This window comes from Schistocerca cancellata, chromosome 2 (assembly GCF_023864275.1).
Source record: "Schistocerca cancellata isolate TAMUIC-IGC-003103 chromosome 2, iqSchCanc2.1, whole genome shotgun sequence".
Lineage (NCBI taxonomy): Eukaryota > Metazoa > Arthropoda > Insecta > Orthoptera > Acrididae > Schistocerca > Schistocerca cancellata.
This window is the reverse complement of record NC_064627.1, coordinates 432,481,885-432,506,131: the sequence shown is the minus strand read 5'-3', so window position 1 is coordinate 432,506,131 and position 24,247 is coordinate 432,481,885. Positions and strand designations below refer to the sequence as shown.

The 24,247-nt window shown below is 39.7% G+C and overlaps 1 protein-coding gene across 1 annotated transcript in view; it reads right to left on the bottom strand.

Moving 5' to 3' along the window:
- LOC126161905 (RAD50-interacting protein 1) overlaps positions 1 to 24,247 on the bottom strand; it is a 120,397-nt gene that overhangs the window by 6,905 nt on the left and 89,245 nt on the right. The window contains exon 9 of the mRNA XM_049918067.1: positions 18,974 to 19,167. Within this exon, the coding sequence (XP_049774024.1) occupies positions 18,974 to 19,167 (194 nt within the window). The remainder of the gene's footprint in view (positions 1 to 18,973; positions 19,168 to 24,247) is intronic.

The following is a 24,247-nucleotide window of genomic DNA, read 5'->3' as shown; positions in this document are numbered from 1 at the left end:
AATGGGACTTATCCAATCAGGCAACATGTTTCCAGTCATCAACAGTCCAATGTCAGTGTTAACGGGCCTAGGCGAGGCATAAAGCTTTGTGTTGTGCACTCATCAGTGGTACATGAGTCGGCCTTTGGCTCCAAAAGCCCATATCAATGATGCTTCATTGAATGGTCTACATGCTGACACTTGTTGATGGCTCAGCAATGAAATTTGCAGCAATTTACAGAAGGGTTGAACTTATGTCATGTTGAATGATTCTCTCCTGTCACCATTGGTCCCATTCTTTCAAAATATTTTTCTGACCATAGGCAATGTTGAGATCTGACGTTTTACTAGATTCCTGATATTTACGATACACTTGTGAAATGGTTGTATGGGAAAATCCCCAATTCATCGCTACCTTAGAGATGCTGTGTCCCATCACTCGTGTGCCAGCTATAACACCTCAGACTCACTTAAATCTTGATAACCTGCCATTGCAGCAGCAGTAACTAACAACTGCGCCAGACACTTGTCGTCTTATATAGAGGCTGCCGACTGCAGTGCCATATTCTGCCTCTTAACATATCACTGTATTTGAATACGCATACCGATATCAGTTTCTTTGGCACTTGAGTGTAAGTTATTTGTAATTGTAGTCCCTAAACATTTAGTTGAATTCACAGTCTTTAGATTTGTGTGATTTATCATGTAAGCAAAATTTAGCAGACTCTTTTTAGTGCGCATGTGGATGGCTTCACGCTTTTCATTATTTGGATTGTCTGCCCCAATAGCTGAGTGGTCAGTGTGACGAATTGCCGTCCTACGGGCCCAGGTTCGATTCCTGGCTGGGTCGGAGATTTTCTCCGCTCAGAGACTGGGTGTTGTGTTGTCTTCATCATCATTTCATCCCCCATCCGCCGCACAGGTCGCTCAGACCTGCACCAAGGTGGCCGGACCTGTCCCGCAAGGGGCCTCCCAGCCAATGACGCCAAATGCTCATTTCCATTTTCCATTATTTGGATTCAGTTGTCACTTTTTACACCACGCTGATATCTTGTCAAAATCATTTTTCAACCAGTTTTGATCATCTGATTACCTTATAAAATGGTAAATGAGAGCTTACCTTAGAAAATGGTAAATGAGAGCTTACCTTAGAAAATGGTAAATGGGAGCATCATCTGTAAACAATCTTAGAGGGGTGCTCACACTGTCTCCTAAATTGTTTTTATACATCAGGAATAGAAAAGCGCCTATAACACTTCTTTGGGGAATGTCAGGTATCACTTCTGCTTTACTTTATGATTTTATGTCAGTTACTATGAACTGTGACCTTTCTGACAGGAAATCATGAATCCAGTCACACAACTGAGCCAATACTCCATATCTTCACAATTTGATTAGAAATAGTTTGTGAGGAATGGTGTCAGAAGTCTTCTGGAAATCTAAAACTGAAATCCATTTGCCATTCATTGTTAATAGCACTCATTACTTTGTGTGAATAAAGAGCTAGTTGTGTTTGACAGGAATGACATTTTCTGAATTTGTGTTGACTATTTGTTAATAAATCATTATCTTCAAGATAATTCATAATGTTTGAACACAGTATATGATCCAAAATCCAATATTAGTGGTATGGGACTGTAATTGAGCGGATTACTCCTGTTTCCTTTCTTTAGTATTGGTGTGTCCTCTACAACATTCCAGTCTTTAAGTATGGATCTTTTGACAAGGAAATGGTTGTGTATGATTGGTAAGTATGGAGCTATTGCTTCAGCATACTCTGAAAGGAACCTAACTGGTATATAATCTGGACTGCAGGCCTTCCTTTATTAAGTGATTTAAGCTGTTTCACTACTCTAAGGCTACCTAATCTAACTTATTAAGTATGGATGTTGGCAGTTGTTCTTATTAAAATTCTGGAATATTAACTTTGTCTTCTTTGGTGAAGGAAATTGGGGAAACCATGTTTAGTAATTCTGCTTTAGTGGCACTGTCACCAGAAACATTACCATTGCTATAGTGCAGTGGCAATATTGATTGTGTCTTGCCACTGGTGTACTTTCCATATGACCAGAACCTCTTTCGATTTTCTGCTAGATTTTGAGACAGAGTTTTGTTGTGGAAACCATTAAAAGCATCTCACACTGAATCCATGCTAAGTTTTGAACTTCAGTAAAACATCACCAATCTTGGAGATTCTGCATTCTTTTAATTTTGCATGCTTTTTTCATTACTTCCACAACTGTGTTCTGACTTGTTTTGTGTACCTTGGGAGATCAGAACAATTTCTTATTAATTTATTGGTGTATACCTCTCAATTGCTGTCAATACTGTGTCTTTTAATTTAAACATAATCTGATCTACACTTACATAGTCAGAATGGAACAAGTTGAAACTCTCTTTTAGGGAGGCATCAGGTGAATTTTTGTTTTTTCAAATGGATACATTTTGCATTTATTTTTGGTGGCTTTGGATGTTATGGCAATCACACACACTACAATGATCCTATGATCACTAATCCCTCTATCCATCATAATGCTCCATATTCGCTCAGGATTATTTGTTGCTAGGAGGTCAAGTATGTTTTCACAATCATCTGCACTATGAGTGGGCTCCTGCAGTAAGTGCTCTAACAATTTTCTGGAAAAAGCTTATGGTATGATTTTTGGACAATGCTTTATGCCTACCATCGACTTTACACATGTATTTTCTCCAACACATCAAGGATATTCTAGAATGAAATTTCACTTTACAGTGGAGTATGCGCTGATATGAATTTCCTGGCAGATTAAAACTGTGTGCCGGACCGAGACTCGAACTCGGGACCTTTGCCTTTCGCGGGCAAGTGCTCAACCAACTGAACTACCCAAGCGCGACTCATGCCCCATCCTCACAGCTTTACTTCCGCCAGTACCTCGTCTCCTACCTTCCAAACGTCACAGAAGCTCTCCTGCGAACCTTGCAGAACTAGCACTCCTGGAAGAAAGGATATTGCGGAGACATGGCTTAGCCACAGCCTGGGGGATGTTTCTAGAATGAAATTTCCACTCTACAGCAGAGTGTGCACTGATATGAAACTTCCTGGCAGATTAAAACTGTGTGCCAGACCAAGACATCATTCTAGAAACATCCCCCAGGCTGTGGCTAAGCCATGCCTCCGCAATATCCTTTCTTGCAGGAATGCTAGTTCTGCAAGGTTCGCAGGAGAGCTTCTGTGAAGTTTGGAAGGTAGGAGAAGGTACTGGCGGAATTAAAGCTGTGAGGATGGGGCGTGAGTCATGCTTGGGTAGCTCAGGTGGTAGAGCACTTGAGTGTGAAAGGCAAAGGTCCCAAGTTTGAGTCTCAGTCCGGCACACAGTTTTAATCTGCCAGGAAGTTTCATATCAAGGGTAGACTGAAGTCACCGCCACTGTAATTTTATGAGTCTGATACCTATTTGCAATGAGACTCAAGTTTTCTTTGAACTGTTCAGCAAGTGTATCATCTGAGTCAAGGGAGGGTGGGGGGGGGGGTCAATAAAAGGAATCAATTATTAATTTATTCTGGTTGTTAAGTATAATCTGTACCCATACTAAAATATTTAATTACACTGTACCACTCCAACGCAGCTAAATACAAGAATAACATACAAAGTGCTTGGTCTCAGATAGCAAGCTCATATATATAAGATTATGAAGCAGATGAAGTTTTTTTTCCTTTCTCAATATAAATATAGAGGGGGAGGAAATCATAAAAGAGGGGGAAGAAATGAGAAAATGAACGCTTTGTGACAACGGTTATAATGACAGTAATTAAGCAATCATAAAAATAAAGATTGCTGAGGGAGATCACATCCAGCCAAACCTGTGTTGTTTGTTGCAGTCTCCCTCAATTATTAACTGAATAACAGCCATGGAGCTCAGAAAGATTCAGCATGTATAAATTAACAAACACAAAAATACTGTCATTTACACAGACCAGAAAATGGTTAAAAATAAAGAAATAAATAAATAAATAGCAACTAAACAAGTGCACGTAGGATTCACACTCTGAGGGATCTGTGGCAAACTTAATTATGTCATTGTTGTGTTCGTTTCTCCTTTATCTCCAGCATCAGGCCAAATTGAGCAATTTATGGTACTTCTCCACTTTCCTCTGTCTTCGACCATTCTTCTTCTATAACTGTTTTGTTCCAGTCCTGATTCTATGTTCTTAAACTTGTATTTATTGAATAAATCCATACTGCTCTAGATGTCCCTCTTGTCCTCAAACTTGGCCTCCATCATTCATTTTAGTATTCTTCCATTTTCTTCGCATGTCCAAACCATTTTAATCTGTTATTCTCAATTCTGTCATTCAGATTTTCAGCTCTAATTTCATTCCTAACATCTTCATTTCTCATTCTCTCTCTCTATTTAATGAAGGCAATCAGTGGTTTTGAAAGCAGAAAAGAATACAAAAGTCTCAATAGTAGAAAAAGTGGAGGAACTTTAATATTATATAACCTGTAGTGTATGTATTCCACAGGAGCAGCAACAAAAGGCATCTTTTCTCTGCATTAGCTGTGGCTTAAGCTTATGCTGGTGGTAGCTCTAAAATGTCTTTGGGAGTCTCATCATAATAGTAGCCTGTATATGGAATGGTAATCAAAAACCAGCTTCAGATAAAATTGGGGCATAGCTTGCAGGCAGCATACAGTTCTTTGGGTGGTGGGGAAACTGTGAGAAGTGGACAACTAGTCACAAACTCATTGAATGTGGGCATCATTAATGTGATGACCCTGACTGGGAAGGCAGAAGAGCTGATAAACTTCATGGAGACAGAAAATGTAGAAATGCTGGAGGTTACTGAAGCTGGGTGGAAGGAAAGAGGAAGGAGGAAAATGAGGAAAGGATATGCACTTTACTGGAGCAACGGACAAGGGGCCAAAAATGGAATGGGTATAATAGTAAAACCAACCCTACAAGAATAGGTGGAAGCAGTAGAATACACAAGTGACAGGATGATGAAGATTTGGCTGAGGACAAATAATGGAGTGAAGGATTTTATCCAAGAATATGCACCACAGACAGGAGATATAAAGAGGAGAACATTGAAGAATACCAAGAAAAATAAGGGAATGAAATTACAAATATGGAAGTGATAGTGATGAGTGACTTGAGTGCATGTGTGGGAGGGAAAGGCTAGGGATAGAAGGTTTAATTGGTCCATATGGATATGAGGACAAAATGAGGAAGGAGAGAAACTGATTGATTTTTGTACAAGAAATGGTTGATTGTGGGCAACATGTGGTGCAAGGAGAAAAAAAAGCCAAAAAATAAATCCCAGGAGAAGCTTAAGATGGAGACCATCGAAGAGTTGTGACAAAGATGAGGATGGGTAATATGGACACAATAAAGGCAGATAGGAAGAAGAAAATAGAAGTGGGGAAACTAAAAGATAGGAAGGTACAAGAAAAGCTTAGGGAGTTACTTAAACTTAAAATCCCAAGCACTGATGGTGGACATCTGGAAGAGGAATTGGGTTAAGTTCAAAGATGTGTTTGTAAGCTCCACAGAAAACACCTATGGCAGAATGCCTGGAAGGGCAAAGGATAAGGAGACACCATGGTGGAATCAGAAGGTGAAGGAAGCAATAAAAAGAAAGAAGAAAGCATGCACAAATAGAACACACGTAAAAAAGGAAGAAAGTAAAAAGCAAATACCAGAAGAGTAAAAAGAATTGTAAGACTGTGATAGCAGAAGACAAGAGGAAAAGCTGGAAGAAGGAATTCACATGCAAGTTGGAAAAGGATGTTACTGGGGGTTAAATGATGCTGCATGAAATTACAAGGAGTAATAGGAAGAAAAACACTTACACAAAGCCGGTAAAAGGGGAAAATAGAGAGCTAATAACAAAACCAGAGGAAATACGGAAATATGGAAAGAGTACTCTGACAATCTACTAAATGTGACAAACAGTTCTGAAATGGGTGCAGAAGTATGGCATGGGGACCTGGGCCTGGGAGAAGAGAGAGACATTACAATGTTAGAAGCAGATCTAGCACTGAGAAGAATTAAAACAGGAAAGTCACTGGGGATAAATGAAATGATGGTGGTGGTGATAAACGCAGCTGTACCTACTGGGATGCATAGGTTTTATAGATTGCTAAGATGCACATGGACTCAGAAATGTGCACCTAAAGAATAGGAAAAGGGAATACTAATTCTAGTGTTCAATACTAGAGACAGAAAAGTATGTGATAGCACCAAGGGATCACTCTGATATCACAAGCAGCAAAAATAATGAAGATACTGGAAAGAAGATTGTGAGAAAAAGATGAATGTCAGTTAGGAGAGCAGCAGTATGGGTTTCAATATGGTAGCTCAACAGTGGATCCAGTATTTGGTATGAGACAGTTGATGGGAAGGTGTTGAGAGTACTGGAAAGATCTGGTGATGACATTTCCTGACTTAGTAAATGCTCATATACAGGGTGAGTCACCAAACGTTACCGCTGGATATATTTCGTAAACCACATCAAATACTGACGAACCAATTCCACAGACTGAACGTGAGGAGAGGGGCTAGCGTAATTGGTTAATACAAACCATAAAAATGCGCAGAAGTATGTTTTTTAACACAAACCTACGTTTTTTTAAATGGAGCCCCGTTAGTTTTGTTAGCACATCTGAACATATAAACAAATACGTAATCAGTGCCGTTTGTTGCATTGTAAAATGTTAATTACATCCGGAGATATTGTAACCTAAAGTTGGCGCTTGAAACCTCCGACGTTCAGTTGCGTGTTGTAACAAACACGGGCCACGGTCTGCGTGCGGAGACGAATGCAGAATAATAATAGCAGCAAGCGCTACATGCGGACACCGCGACAGCTAGACCAAACCACAACAGTGCACTACAGCCACACTCGTAAACACGGTGGTTATCGTAAACATGTCCCTGCAGATGCTGCTCGCCGACCGTGGCCCGTGTTTGTTACCACACGCAACTGAATGTCGGAGGTTTCAAGCGCCAACTTTAGGTTACAATATCTCCGGATGTAATTAACATTTTACAATGCAACAAACGGCACTGATTACGTATTTGTTTATATGTTCAGATGTGCTAACAAAACTAAAGGGGTTCCATTTAAAAAAAACGTAGGTTCGTGTTAAAAAAACATACTTCTGCGCATTTTTATGGTTTGTATTAAACAATTACACTAGCCCCTCTCCTCACGTTCAGTCTGTGGAATCGGTTCGTCAGTATTTGATGTGGTTTACGAAATATATCCAGCGGTAACGTTAGGTGACTCACCCTGTATATGGAAAACAAACAACTGAAAATTTTCAAGCAATGTACGACAAAAGCTTCAGCTGTGCCCAGGCTCAAACTGGAAGAATTGATTGGTTCAGCAATGCTTCGTTGTTGAATAACGAAGTGCGGTGTCACTATTATTATTTATACTGGTGATGTTTGAAATTGTGAAAGAGTCAAAAAGAAGCTCAAGAGAAAGAAACATGGAGTTATTGCTGTTGGTTGAAGATATTTTGATGTGGGGGAACCAACAGTTAAGGAGGTACTCTTATGAGAACAAATAGAGATATTAAAAAACTGAGAGATATGGAATGAAATGCAATAATTCACTGTGAAGGAAAGCAAGACTATTATGGTGCACTTAATTATGTATGTGGATAATAATAATAATAATAATAATAATAATAATAATAATAATTCTGTGTGGCTAAAATATGTTATGTATAGCCTTATCTTTTGATTCCATTGACAAAGTAGTTTAAATTATTTACACTTCCGAGTAATTGTAGAGCTTAGTATTTGACATACATTTCAACTTTATACCTGTGTCAAGTGTCAATTCCTGAGAAAAAGGAACCTTTACAGAAAACGTATCTTTCGATTGCACTGACTTAGAAGCTTCAATATCTTACACCACCAAGGGACTGTAGACTGTAGTATTTGACACAAATTTCAACTAGATACTTTTACCTGTTCCTGAGAAAAAGGGGTCTTAACAGTCGGACAGACAGACGGATGGACAATAAAGTGATTCCGTAAGGCTTCTATTTTTACTGATTGCGATACAGTATCCTAAAAGGTAAACAATCACAAAGAATATGCCAGAGGAAGAAGCTCATTGTGTTTTCTCCCCTTCACTTATAATTGTTTTTCTTTTTTCTTAAAATTTCCTTCACTTACATTTAGTATTTTTTCCAAGGGGCAACTCACTTCATAAAAAAACAGCATGTGCAGTACTAACAAGTTTAAAATTAGTTAGAAGTTATACTGATAAATTACTTTACTACTTCCCACCCTGACACTCTGGGCAGAAGGGTTCCAGTTAAGGTGTGGCTTGTAATCATTAGATTTTGCCAAAAGCCACAGAAGGTGGACATGTGCAGTTCACGAGTAATGTGTTCTTCTCTGAAATGGGTATCCTGCTTAAACACTGAGTTACAGCTGAAGACATCATGTCACTTGAGTGTGGGGCTTAAAGGCCTTCCTGTTACAAACAAAGAGACCTGGTGTTAAGCCTTCACAGACCTTTCTCAAGATAATCTGGTGTGCACACCATGAGGGAAAACTTACTGTGGTGAGTGACAGGCACTGAGACTTGAGGCATTCTAAACAGATCTGTCGAGAAAGATGGTAATTTGAAGGGAGACTTTGCCAGGAGATTTTCATGCAAGGTCATTTAACCTTCAAGTGGGCACACTGCATTTCATAACATGAGTGGGCACGTGGTATACTTTATACACACGTAAAGGATAGTTGACTTTATGTTACCAAGGAAAACATGTATGAGCAAAATCACAGTTAGATTAGTTTAATTAAACAGTGATATAATAAACTTATATTATATGAACTAAATCACTGTTTAAACTTTCATTGTACCAGTCTGATACCACATTCAAGTGTTACCGCACAGTAATGACACACTCAGAGTATTAAACAGCACAGTTGCATCAGATCTACATCTACATCTACATGATTACTCTGCAATTCACATTTAAGTGCTTGGCAGAGGGTTCATCGAACCACAATCATACTATCTCTCTACCATTCCACTCCCGAACAGCGTGCAGGAAAAACGAACACCTAAACTTTTCTGTTCGAGCTCTGATTTCTCTTATTTTATTTTGATGATCATTCCTACCTATGTAGGTTGGGCTCAACAAAATATTTTCGCATTCGGAAGAGAAAGTTGGTGACTGAAATTTCGTAAATAGATCTCGCCGCGACAAAAAACGTCTTTCCTTTAATGACTTCCATCCCAACTTGCATATCATATCTGCCACACTCTCTCCCCTATTACGTGATAATACAAAACAAGCTGCCTTTTTTGCACCCTTTCGATGTCCTCTGTCAATCCCACCTGGTAAGGATCCCACACCGTGCAGCAATATTCTAACAGAGGACCAACAAGTGTAGTGTAAGCTGTCTCTTTAGTGGACTTGTAGCATCTTCTAAGTGTCCTGCCAAAGAAATGCAACCTTTGGCTCGCCTTCCCCACAATATTATCTATGTGGTCTGTCCAACTGAAGTTGTTCATAATTTTAACACCCAGGTACTTAATTGAATTGACAGCCTTGAGAATTGTACTATTTATCGAGTAATTGAATTCCAACGGATTTCTTTTGGAACTCACGTGGATCACCTCACACTTTTCGTTATTTAGTGTCAACTGCCACCTGCCACACCATACAGCAGTCTTTTCTAAATCGCTTTGCAACTGATACTGGTCTTCGGATGACCTTACTAGATGGTAAATTACAGCATCATCTGCGAACAACCTAAGAGAACTGCTCCTATTGTCACCCAGGTCATTTATATAGATCAGGAACAGCAGAGGTCCCAGGACACTTCCCTGGGGAGCACCTGATATCACTTCAGTTTTACTCGATGATTTGCCGTCTATTACTATGAACTGCGACCTTCCTTACAGGAAATCACGAATCCAGTTGCACAACTGAGACGACACCCCATAGGCCCGTAGCTTGATCAGAAGTCGCTTGTGAGGAACGGTGTCAAAAGCTTTCCAGAAATCTAGAAATACGGAATCAACTTGAGATCCCTATCAAACACTTATTACCTCATAGGGAACTGCCTCATTAGGGGGTTGTGCTCCTAACTTGGAATATGAGTCATTTTCTTGCATGGATCGTAATTTTTGTTCTCGCCTGGCTTGCTGTTTATTTTATATTACTGCTGCTCACTTGGGCATACAACAACATAGATTATCACTGTGTTGGCTGAAGCAATAATGACGGAATAGATGTGGGCTCACATCTGTAAAGCAATAATGGAACAGTACAAAACAATGTTATTTGTGGTTGCCACAATTTATACATAGGCACACCCCCTTGAGGGTTAAATGATTCACATGATGTTTCATATAAAGGGTTCCGACTTTGCAGTTTAGAGGCATGTCAGCCAGTTTTCCACTTAGTTTTCAGAGTGTGAACCTGATTTCTGCATTCATACTGATGATTACTGTCACCTTGTGACACCTTTTTTTTTATCTCGTGTTGTATTTCTTTTGGTCTGATGTTTGATGTACTCACTTTGAGAAAATAACTTTACTGGTCCTCCAGATTCGAGTTTGGGCACTGCCTAACAATTTGTCCCATCAAAAGGAACTTGTTATGAAACATCAAGAATGTGGTGTGGATGAAAATGGAAACAAGAAATATCAAAAACAGTTTATGAACAAGGACTTACAATGTGGAATGTAGAACTTTAGAACGTTGCATCACTTGAGGTTCTCCATATTCTGTAAGAAGAAATTGATAAATATCAAATGGATTTAACACTGCTACAAGAAATTAGATGCCCAGAAAAAGGAAAGCTGGAAACATACCAACACATTTATACTACAGAGGATCTCGGGAGATGGAAATTTAAACAACGGTGTAGGCTTCACATTTGGTAAAAGAATAGCAGTGGCAGTAATTGATTTTCAAGCAGTTGATAACAGAATAGTTGTTAGGAAACTAAGTAGTAGATTCACAAATATAATAACACTTATGCTACTAGCTCCAATTGAGGTAGCAAAGGATGAAAAGAAAGAATGTTTCTATGAAAAACATGATGAGGGAATTAATAAGACAACAGGATACGATATGAAGCTCACTGTTGGAGACGCCAGTGCTAAAGTCATAAGGGAGATCATTTGGAAAGGAACAGCAGGGATAGAAAGTTAACAAGCTGAAAGTAATAATGTATCCCATGGATAAATGGCATTAAAGACATAAAAAATTAAAATACAGTTTCAGAAAGAGCAACAGATATGGAAATTTTGATTGAATATTTTGAGAACTTTTTAAATGTTGAATATGGAAGTATAGAAATGGAGGAATAACACAAATATCAGAATGAAGATAACTCAGCTGCACCACCAACATTGACAGAGACAGTAGTCGCAATGCAAAACCAACAAAAACACCAACAACAAAGCTGCAGGGAGAGAGAGAATAGAAGCCGAACTACTTAAAAAGAGAGAAGATACAACTGTGAAACAAATACACTGACGCATGGCCAACATTTGGAATGAAGAAAGAGTGCCAGCTGATTAGGCAGATGTGATCATAGAACTGACCCATAAAAAGCACTTTACAGAGACAAAAAGGGTCGTCAGAAATTACCTTCAGGTGGCAAATTTCTAATGCCACTCAAAGACACTTTTAAAAGTGCAGACAACTAGTCCTGGAATTAGAAAGTGCTAGTTTCTTCCTCAAGGAGGAAGGAGGGATGGGTTAGGGAATATTACAAAGATGAAGCAAGACGAGGAGCACTCACTTGTTGTGAAGGGGGAGAAAGAGGGGGGGGGGGGAGGGGGAAGGGAGAGAGGGAGAGGGAGGAGGCGGAAGAGAAAGAGAGAGAGAGAGAGAGAGAGAGAGAGAGAGAGAGAGAGGGGGGGGGGTCAAAGACGGTTCAGTATAAATATAAAATAAATAATGTATCAGAGTAGCACAAGAGAATTTCTTGGAGTACATTTATTAAAACTGATAAAAAATAAGTCTCCTGATTAATTCATGTACTATAGTTGTTAGTGTGGCCAGGTGACTTAGAGGGTAAGTGCCAGAGTACAAAGCTAAATGTCCAGGGTCCAATCTCCAATTGATTCTAAGATTTTTCCTGACACTTTTTGCTTATTTCATAATCTGACAGTTACCTGTTAGTGTGAAAAATGCCAGGATTCACCTTGATTTGGAGTCCATATTAAACTGTAGTCTCTCTATGGGCAGCTGGGTAAATCAGTTCAAAGGTCAGAGGAATGCTTCCTCACACCAGCAGGCAGGCAATGATGAAATGAAATTGTCAATTCCCTTTTGTCAGTACACTGTATATGATTGCATAATATCAGACAATGAATCTTCCTGTGGCAATGGAGGTGTGGGTTTCACATATTTTTAAAACTAAACAATTGCATCACTGTGGTAGAGTAGATTATCAATCTTTACAATTCACTGTCTAAGAAATAGTGAGAACATTTATTTTCTGGGCCAAGAACTGTGTATCAGAAAATATTTTATGAATGCCCGAGTTTGCAGAGATAAAATTGCCTCAAGCTTCTAGCCGTGTCAAGTGGTTTAAAATTCACAAGCTTTCAGCTCAGTACTATTCTTCCATTGTCAAGTGGTGGCTATATTTTGGTTGCTGATTGTCCTTATACAGCTGTGCTGTCTTTTGTGACATTACACTGCTTGCTCCAAAGGTAATGTTTCCATTGTGTGCCCGTTTCAACCTTCTGATAGAGATCCCAAGTCGTGCTTAGTTGCAGACCACTGTCTTTATTTGGGGGTGTTGTCACAAATTTTTATCTCAATCACTTCTTTTATGATGGTATCCCAGCATCTGTTAGTTCCTGTAATAACAGATGTCTTGTCAAATGCAATACAATATCTGTTTTCTAGAGCATGCTCAGGGTACTGAAGATGAAAACAACTACTGTGTTCTACACATCTCTGTTCAATAGTACACAAAGTCTGTCCGACATAAAACTGTACACATCCACATGGCATTTTACATACTCGTGGCATTCTGAGGCATATGTTGTCTTTCACAGGCCTCATGAGTTGTCAGATCTTTTCTGGAGACCTGATGACTGAATCAATTTTATGCCTCTTTAGGAGTTAGCTAATCTTTACTGTACTGTGCCATTGTTGTTGTTGTTGTTGTTGTTGTGGTCTTCAGTCCTGAGACTGGTTTGATGCAGCTCTCCATGCTACTCTATCCTGCACAAGCTTCTTCATCTCACAGTACCTACTGCAACCTACATCCTTCTGAATCTGCTTAGTGTATTCATCTCTTGGTCTCCCTCTATGATTTTTACCCTCCACGCTGCCCTCCAATACTAAATCTGTGATCCCTTGATGCCTCAGAACATGTCCTACTACCAACCGATCCCTTCTTCTAGTCAAGTTGTGCCACAAACTCCTCTTCTCCCCAATCCTATTCAGTACCTCCTCACTAGTTATGTGATCTACCCATCTAATTTTCAGCATTATTCTGTAGCACCACATTTCGAAAGCTTCTATTCTCTTCTTGTCCATGTTTCACTTCCATACATGGCTACACTCCATACAAATACTTTCAGAAATGACTTCCTGACACTTAAATCTATACTCGATGTTAACAAATTTCTATTCTTCAGAAACGCTTTCCTTGTCACTGCCAGTCTACATTTTATATCCTCTCTACTTCGACCATCATCAGTTATTTTGCTCCCCAAATAGCAAAACTCCTTTACTGCTTTAAGTGTCTTATTTCCTAATCTAATTCCCTCAGCATCACCCGACTTAATTCGACTACATTCCATTATCCTCGTTTTGCTTTTGTTGATGTTCATCTTATATTTTCCTTTTAAGACACTGTCCATTCCGTTCAACTGCTCTTCCAAGTCCTTTGCTGTCTCTGACAGAATTACAATGTCATTGGCGAACCTTAAGGTTTTAATTTCTTCTCCATGGATTTTAATACCTACTCCAAATTTTTCTTTTGTTTCCTTTAATGCTTGCTCAATATACAGATTGAATAACATCGGGGAGAGGTTACAACCCTGGCACACTCCCTTCCCAACCACTGCTTCCCTTTCATGCCCCTCAACTCTTATAAATGCCATCTGGTTTCTGTACAAATTGTAAATAGCCTTTCGCTCCATGTATTTTACTCCTGCCACCTTCAGGATTTGAAAGAGTGTATTCCAGTCAACATTGTCAAAAGCTTTCTATAAATCTACAAATGCTAGAAACGTAGGTTTGCCTTTTCTTAATCTAGCTTCTAAAAAAGTCGTAGGGTCAGTATTGCCTCACGTGTCCCCATATTTCTACAGAATCCAAACTGATCTTCCCCAAGGTCAGCTTCTACCAGTTTTTCCATTCGCCTATAAAGAACTCGCGTTAGTATTTTGCAACCGTGACTTATTAAACTGATAGTTCGGTAATTTTCACATCACTCAACGCCTGCTTTCTTTGGGATTGGAATTATTATATTCTTCTTGAAGTCTGAGGGTATTTCGCCTGTCCGATACATTTTGCTCACCAGATGGTAGAGTTTTGTCAGGACTGGCTCTCCCAAGGCTGCCAGTAGTTCTAATGGAATGTTGTCTACTCCCGGGGCCTTGTTTCAACTCAGGTCTTTTGGCGCTCTGTCAAACTCTTCACGCAGTATCATATGTCCCATTTCATCTTCATCTACATCCTCTTCCGTTTCCATAATATTGTCCTCAAGAACATCGCCCCTGTATAGACCCTCTGTATACTCCTTCCACCTTTCTGCTTTCCCTTCTTTGCTTAGAACTGGGTTTCCATCTGAGCTCTTGATATTCATACAAGTCGTTCTCTTTTCTCCAAAGGTCTCTTTAATTTTCCTGTAGGCAGTATCTATCTTACCGCTAGTGAGATAAGCCTCTATATCCTTACATTTGTCCTCTAGCCATGCCTGCTTATCCATTTTGCACTTCCTGTCGATCTCATTTTTGAGACGTTTGTATTCCTTTTTGCCTGCTTCATTTACTGCATTTTTATATTTTCTCCTTTCATCAATTAAATTCAATATTTCTTCTGTCACCCAAGGATTTCTATTAGCCCTCGTCTTTTTACCTACTTGATCCTCTGCTGCCTTCACTACTTCATCCCTCAAAGATACCCATTCTTCTTCTACTGTATTTCTTTCCCCAGTTCTTGTCAATTGTTCCCTTATGCTCTCCCTGAAACTCTGTGCAATCTCTGGTTTAGTCAGTTTATCCAGGTCCCAGCTCCTTAAATTCCCACCTTCTTGCAGTTTCTTCAGTTTTAATCTACAGTTCATAACCAATAGATTGTGGTCAGAGTCCACATCTCCCCTGGAAATGTCTTACAATTTAAAACCTGGTTCCTAAATCTCTGTCTTACCATTATATAATCTATCTGATACCTTTTAGTATCTCCAGGTTCTTCCATGTATACAACCTTCTTTGATGATTCTTGAACCAAGTGTTAGCTATGATTAAGTTATGCTCTGCGCAAAATTCTACCAGGCGGCTTCCTCTTTCATTTCTAACCCCCAATCCATATTCACCTACTACGTTTCCTTCTCTCCCTTTTCCTACTACCGAATTCCAGTCACCCGTGACTATTAAATTTTTGTCTCGCTTCACTATCTGAATAATTTCTTTTATTTCATCATACATTTCTTCAATTTCTTCGTCATCTGCAGAGCTAGTTGGCATATAGACTTGTACTACTGTCGTAGGTGTGGGCTTCGTGTCTATCTTGGCCACAACAATGCATTCGCTGTGCTGTTTGTAGTAGCTTACCTGCATTCCTATTGTTTTATTCATTATTAAACCTGCTCCTGCATTACCCCTACTTGGTTTTGTATTTATAACCCTGTATTCACCTGACCAAAAGTCTTGTTCCTCCTGCCACCCAACTTCACTAATTCCCACTATATCCAACTTTAACCTATCCATTTCCCTTTTTAAATTTTCTAACCTACCTGCCCGATAAAGGGATCTGACATTCCACACTCCGATCCGTAGAACGCCAGTTTTCTTTCTCCTGGTAACGACGTCCTATTGAGTAGTCCCCGCCCGGAGATCCGAATGGGGGACTATTTTACCTCCAGAATATTTTACCCAAGAGGATGCCATCATCATTTATCCATACAGTAAAGCTGCATGTGCCATACCACAGCAAAAATGCAAGCTTCCTCGGGGTCCTTCAATTTACATGTTTTCAGAAAGATGGTTTGCGAAATCTGGCAGTAGGTGTAGCTGTTTTTCTTGAATACATTCTGTGGTGCAGCTGAAAACATTTAGGGAAGCTGTGTCTTATGGAGGCTAATTTATTAAGCTCTCTAGCCTTCCTCTGCCATGCCATGAAGAGAAGACAATTCTACTTTTGCTTTTGTAAGCCACCATGTCAACACTGCTGCAGCCAATAGAATATTTTGTCTTGCCATTTTTGCCCTGCTACAAGACCAGAAAACAGTTGGATACAAATGGCTGTCAGCTAATGACTATCTAACTGTGGCTGACAGAGTCAATCTCAGCTTTGGATTGGGAATTGATTGATGCAGCCACAGTAGTATGACAAATGTCATCAGAGAGGACAACCATGGAAATGCAGAAAGGGAAATTGAGCAGGCTTTCACAGCAATGGTATGGGGCAGGATGGACAACAATAGAATGCACTGTAAACAATATGATGATGACGAGAAACATTGACGCAAGTGCCAAGTTGACTGTTAAGAAGGGACTTAGTTTCGCACCATCACCTTTTACTGACATATTGTGGAACAAGTAGTTCGCAAGATGCCCAGTGAAACTGTAGAAGAAATTCATCGACAAATGGGCTGCATTCTCTCAAAATCCAAGCCGCCAGCCTCAAACATCAAAAAAGCACACAGCACTCAGGGAAAATCCTCTCCTCATAGTTCTGCCACATGAGAAGGTTCGGTTGATGGTGCAGGAGGAGACATGTCAAAAATTATCAAGAGATGTAACATCCAGAATAATGACAAAGAGATCGGAGATTGTCAAGAGGTTTGCATTGGAAGAGAAAGTCATAAAAAATCTCCTCCCTTGGGCACCACGACAACCTACATTGTATAGCCTAGAGAAGGTTCACTAGAAGAATGCACCTCTACGTCCCACTGTGAGCACCATGGGATCACTGACTTACAGACTGCCGGCCAGGGTGGCTGAGCGGTTCTAGGTGCTACAGTCTGGAACCGCGTGGCCGCTACGGTCGCAGGTTCGAATCTTGCCTCGGGCATTGATGTGTGTGATGTCCTTAGGTTATTTACATTTAAGTAGTTCTAAGTTCTAGAGGACTGATGACCTTAGAAGTTAAGTCCCATAGTGCTCAGAGCCATTTGACTTACAGACTCTGCACATTGGTCACTTTGTGCACCACATCAAGAATAAGACCAACTTCATGAATCAAATTAAATGCCTGTGTCTTAGAGACGGAGATGTTATGACCAGATCTGATGTGGTGTCATTTTTCACATGTGTTCCCATCAAAGATTCTATAGATCTGCCTTCCCAATTATTTGATGATGCCGTAGAGGATTTATTTAAGAACACTCTAATCCCATTGTATTTTTGGTATGCTGGAGAGTATTTTAACGAGGTTGCCTGTTCTGATAAACATGAAAATCTGGGAGAATTTTTGGGCCACATCAACAATGTCCATGACAACATCAACTTCGTGATGGTGGAAGAGACATGGTGCCTTGCTGTTCCTTGACATCTTTGTCCACTGTAAAGCAAATGCGTTTATCAGCCACAGTGTTTACTGAAAACCCAACCACACAGATCGATATCTGCACACTAGCAATTATCACCATCTGATGCAGAAACGTTGTTCTAAGGACCTGGTGCGTAACGCAAAAGCTGTCTCAGATGCTGAAAACCCATTGAGGGAACTGAGCCACTTACAGAAAGTATTCAAGGAAAATCACTGCAATACCTGCTAGATTTCACACGCCATCTTTCTGAAAATATTTAAGCGAGAGAACATGAGGAAGTTTGCATTTTTATCATTCTGTGGCTCAGTAACAGGGAAGATTAGCCACTCCTTAAAGAGGCATAAAATCAATTTGCTCTTCAAGGCTCAAACGAAAATTTGATAACTCAAGAAGTCTGTGAAAGAAAATGTACACCTCACAACGCTAGGAGTATATGAAATATTGTGTGTGTCTGTGGACAGTCGCACAGACTGTGTGTTCTGCTGAACAGTGCTGTGTAGAACACGAGAGGCGTTTTTGCCTTTGGAATCCTGAGGAATCAGCAGTGGAAGAACTTGCTCTAGAACACGGACATCATATTGGATTTGATGAGACATTTATTATTACATGGACTAATAGTTTCTGGGATAACATCATAAAAGAAGTGACTGAAATAAAAATTTGTGACAACACAGTCAATAAAAATGGGGGTCTACAACTGAGCACTGCCTGGGACCTAGCCATCAGAAGGCTAAAGTACGAAGCATAATGAAAATAGCATCTTATACAATGCTGGAACGAGCACCAGTGACATCACAGAAGGCAGCATGGCTATGTACGGGTGGTATCAGCAACCAAAAGACAGTCTCCACTTGACAATGGCAAAGCAGTACTCAGCCAAAAGCTTGTGGATTTTAAACTCTTTGACATGGGTGGAAGCTTGAGAGAATTTTATCAACAAAATGTTTTACCTGAAATTCAGCCACTCATCTGCAACTGCCAATTTTCTACATGCTTAAATAGCCATTTCTGGACAATTTTGAAAACTTTCCTGGGGTGGCGCCTGTTTCTGATGCAGAAATTTATCAGTAATTGTTTTTCTGACTTTTCACGTAACTATTTAAGATACTCTTATACTTGCAAGAAACTCTTCTTACGAAATCATTTATGGGAGAAGTACTGTACCAATACATTGCGTTTTTGCTAATCCATGTGTACTATTATCCAACATTACTCCAACTGTAGTACATATAAGACAGATATTCACAAGTTGAGTGTTTACATTGCTAAATCAAACTGACCTGTCTTTACGATACTCCCGGCTTCGAGCTTTGATATCCATTATTACAGCATAACACAAGGCAGTCACAAGTTCTGTCTTTGTACGCAGTAGCAGTTCTACAGGTTCATCAAACACAGTGCCTTCTAAGCTTTCTATACTGTTCTCATTACTGCCTTGAAGTTGAGATTTATAAAAATATAACTGTAAAAAATGCTGAAATACACAAAAAATCACTTTAATTTTGCAACAAATAAATATGGACACACATATACAATAGGGGATCCAAAATGGTTTCTCACAGAGCTAGCTGCCTCTATAAGGTGATAACTTGAAATGCAGTATTCCATGATAAATTACAAACCACTAGCAATTAAGCAAACCAAAGTTCCCACTCAGACAAACACTGTCATGACATGTTAGCAAACAACACTGCAATATGGGGACTGCACATTTATTCAACACTGGTTTGAACCCTGCAGCTCCTTACAGCTTGAAGCAAGTTTACATGACATAGTATGCAGCAATATGCAATAAGTAATGGAAAAGGTAAGGATCATAGTAAACTTCTTTGGGCATCCACAGAAATTTAACCAGGAAAGGGTACGATGCTAAAAGCCAATTTTTATATGAATGCTTAAGTGCCAAAGAAACTGGTATAGGCATGCATATTCAAATACAGAGTATGTAAACAGGCAAAATACAGCACTGTAGTCGGCAGCACCTATGTACGACGACAACTGTCTCATGCAGTTGTATATTGGTTACTGCTGCTACAATGGCAGGTTATCACGATTTAAGTGAGTTTGAAAGTGGTGTTACAGGCAGTGTACGAGCAATGAGATACAGCATCTCCGAGGTAGGGATGAAGTGGGGATTTTCCCATATGATCATTTCATGAGTGTACCATGAATATCAGGAAGCCAGTAAAACATCAAATCTCCAACCTTGCTGCAGCCAGAAAAAGATCCTGCATGAACAAGACCAATGACAGCTGATGAGAATTATTCAACATGACAGAAGTGCAACACTTCCATACACTGCTGCAGATTCCAATACTGGGCCATCAACAGGTGTCAGCTGTGAACCATTCAATGAAACATAATCAACAAGGGCTTTCGGAGCCAAAGGCCCACTCGTATACCCTTGATGACTGCATGACACAAAGCTTTAAGCCTTGCCTGGGCCCATCAACAATGACATTGAACTGTTGATGACTGGAAACATGTTGCCTGGTTGGAATAGTCTCGTTTCAAATCACATTGAGTGGATGGACGTGTATGAGTATGGAGACAACCTCATGAATCCATGGACCCTGCATGTCGACAGGGGACTGTTCAAGCTGGTGGAGGCTCTGTAATGGTGTGGGGCATGTGCAGTTGGAGTGATACGTCTAGATACGACTCTGACAGGTGACACATACGTAAGCGTCCTATCTGATCACCTGCATCAATTCATGTCCATTGTGCATTGCAGCAGACTTGGGCAATTTCAGCAGGACAAAGTGACACCTCACACATCCAGAACTGCTACAGAGTGGCTCCAGGAACACTTTTCTGAGTTTAAACAATTCCGCTGGCCACCTAATTTGCCATACATTATTGAGCACATCTGGGATGCCTTGCAATGAGCTGCTGAGAAGAGACCTCCACCCCCTTGTCCCCTTACAGACTGATGGCCAGCTCTGCAGGATTCATGGTGTCAATTCCCTCCAGCGCTACTTCAAATATGAGTTGAGCCCATGCCACGTCATGTTGCGGCACTTCTGTGTGCTCGTGTGGGCCCTATGCAATATTAGGCAGGTGTACCAGTTGCTTTGGCTCTGCAGTGTAAGTTGGTCAGTTTTGAGATGTGTCACGCCACAAGACCTAAACATTATAAAAAACACAAAAAATTTATTACAGTATGTTAAATACTTGTTATATTAATTCATAGTTATCCAAGATGTATGGTATTTCTGTAACGAATACAATTTCTGTACCCCAGATTTCAGGAGGGGTGGGGGAGGGTGAGTTTGGGAGGGGGGAGGCAGCAAGTATTCCCTCCTAATAATTTCCTATGGCAAGCACTCATCCTTAATATTAACACAGAAACAACATTTATTAGGTGGGAAGTAAAAGGCAGTTGCCTGAAAGTTAGGCAACCCACAGTATACTCACATATTTCAAGTGAACCGATATCCTAAGGCAAACCATACCATCACTGAGCTGAATACAACCTGGTTCAGTTTTGGTCCAAATAGCTCATAGTGGAAACATGATCTGACACTGCCAGTTTGTTACATTACCTGTTCAATTTCCACCTAAACACATGATTACTGTATTAATGCTGATAATTACTGATTACTAAGACTATGTCCTTATTTATTTCTGTCTCTCAAACTCTCATAGTTCACTGTGTTAACTTGCTTCCAGTCTAGTTCTACAAAGCTCCAAGCAATGCATGAAGGGATGCATTCTCTGCAAAGCCATGATGTGTGGTAACTGTCAAGCCAAAGTTTGCATATATATTCCACAGCAAGTAGTTTCCAGTTTATGCTAATGAAACTACAAGTACTGCCAATGACAGAGCTGTTTTAATCCACAAGGGCAAAAACTCCATCTGCAGCAGCAGCAGGGAAGAAATTTTGAGTGAAACACAGAATCCTGTTCAAATGTCAAATGGCTCCAATGAGTCCTCCTTAAATGTAGCAAGACCAGATGTAAATATGGCAGCCTATCAAGACAAATCAAATTTCACAAGCCTGGAAAAAAACCAGAACACATCTTTTAAACAGTTTAGAAAGTCACCTAAATGATTGTAGAAAACCAAATAGTGTCTTTTAAAAACAAAACCTCATTTGGGTGGGATGAAATACCCACTTCTATAATCAAGACTGCATGTAATATAATTTCACTACCACTGCCAGTTATTATAAACCAATTTTTTGAGCAGGAATCTACTGAAATGTGCTGAGATAAAATCATTATTCAAAAATGGATCAATGGATACATGGGGGAATTAATGACCTATCTCCCTTCTGCTGGTTTTCTCTAGTGTTTAAAAAGATTGCAGCAAAACAAATTCAAAGATTTCTTACTATAGATAACATAATTTTTAAAATCAATTGCAGTACCAACAGGGATAAAGGACTGTAAATGCCATCAATGAGTTTACCCAAAAAATATGCTCGATGTAAGCTAAGGGTAAAAACGTCACAGGAATATTCTGTGATCCGACAAAAACATTTGATTCAGTGTACCGCTCCTTACGTCTCCACAAACTACAGATATAAGGAAATAGGGACACTGCTTTACAATGGTTTAACTCTTACTTAAGAGACAGGAAACAAAGAGTAATTGTAACTTCAAATTCATGCAATTACTCCTCCAACAGGAAAACAATTTCCCAAGGAGTCCCAAAAGGTTTGATATTGAGTCCCTAGCTGTTCCTTTTCTATATAAACAGCCTACCGCTTGCTATTGATATTAATTCAGTTTTGTTGTTTCCTGCTACTAGTGCACGTGAGTGTGTCAATTATGGGCTGCCACGTGTGCGCACTCAAATCACCCCCCAACTGTATCAGCACAGGCCGGCCACTGGAGGTATCCAGTAGGAAGTGTGCACATGGCACGGTCTCTGCTGGGCCATCCACCAGTAGCCCATGCTCAAATATGGACAATGCAGTGCTGACTGAGTGTCTTGTATGTCCTTCCAGGGTACTGTTTACATCAGTGTACTGTATCTTGTTACGTGGGGATCCATGAGAGTCTGTTTTCCGTTACGGTTCAGTGCTTCATGAATACAGCCATATTTGTGTTACTTGGACCGGTCTCATGTATTACTTGGTTACTACAGTTTTATTTGCTGATGATACATCAGTTATAATTGAAAATGAGATGCCTGAAAGAATTCTAGAAAGTGTCAGAAATACCTTAGAAAAACTTGAATCTTTGTTCCATTCACTTGGGCCACTCTCCCATGAGCAGTTCACAAATCAACAGTTAATTTGAACTTGCAAATCATGTTCTTCAATTCTTGTGCAGATAGATGATCTCTCTGAGTTCCTTTAATGCACTGATACTCCCAAAGAGCAGCAGCACTATTGCTGCTGTTTTGCTACAACAGCTTTATGAGTAAAGCCCTGCTGACTTTGTGCACACCCCATGTTGACAGTCTGCAAACTGTAATGCACACTGATGTTTGTGTTTCATCCCTACAAAGCCTTACCAGTACTGGATCCTAATGGATGGCAAGTTATGACACTAACACTACTAAAAATGCAAATCCTGCATTGCACAGTCTGAACCCATATGGTAAATAGTTTTCTGTCTACACTGACTAAAGTACAGAAAATTTAATTATAACCACCCAGTACATGAGGTGGTGTTATTCTTACATAAAAATCAGCATATACTAACCTCTTTCTGGTTTAGTCATAACTGCAGAGTTTTTAATTCCTGACACACCATTTAAGGCTCTATGCCCAAACACCAGGGCATATGGGGTTAAATATTTACTATAAAATAAGTGGCAATAATATATTTAGCATGGAGCTTGTTTCACTGAAAAGATTACTCTTTACTCTTCTGATGGAAATGTATTATTATTCTATTGAAGAATTCATTGAGGACAGCTTCACAGTTTGAACAAGTTAGTTATACACCTTATTTCCATATACTGGAAAGTGTAGTATGTGTTTTTGGAGCAGTATCTCAGAAACATATATAAAATAATATAAATATCTGAATTTCACTTTTTTTTTTTTGACATGTCTCCTAGACATCAAATCAAACTAACTGAAAATTCTATGTTACAAGATGAATAAACCACATTTCAAATTCCACTGATCAGTATACCTCAAGTTGCCAATTTTAGATGTGGTTAGGTCCCTCAAAAATTGTTTTACACCCCACATTGTAGATGTGTTTCCTATTTACTCATTCTCAGAAATCTGTTCATGGCAAGTTGGCATATAATAAAGAAACATTCATTAGAACAACAACATAACAGCAAATATGGGAGCTATGTATGAGAATAAGGGTCTCAGTAACTGAATATAATATTTTGGACACTAAATGAATTTCAGATATGACATTCCACCATGTCATTCTATGGCTTCCCACTGTCTCACTTAATTCAACCCTAAGCTTAATTCAACTGTCGCAGAGATGTGTACTGAGTTTTCTTTACTCTTGCAACAAATTCGCTCAACAGGTTGGCACCGATGCTTTTAACTCCTGCTCTAACCATATGAGCGGTGGTGGTAGTCTAGTGGGTAGAGTATTAGATTCGAGTCCTGAAGGTCCCAGGTTCA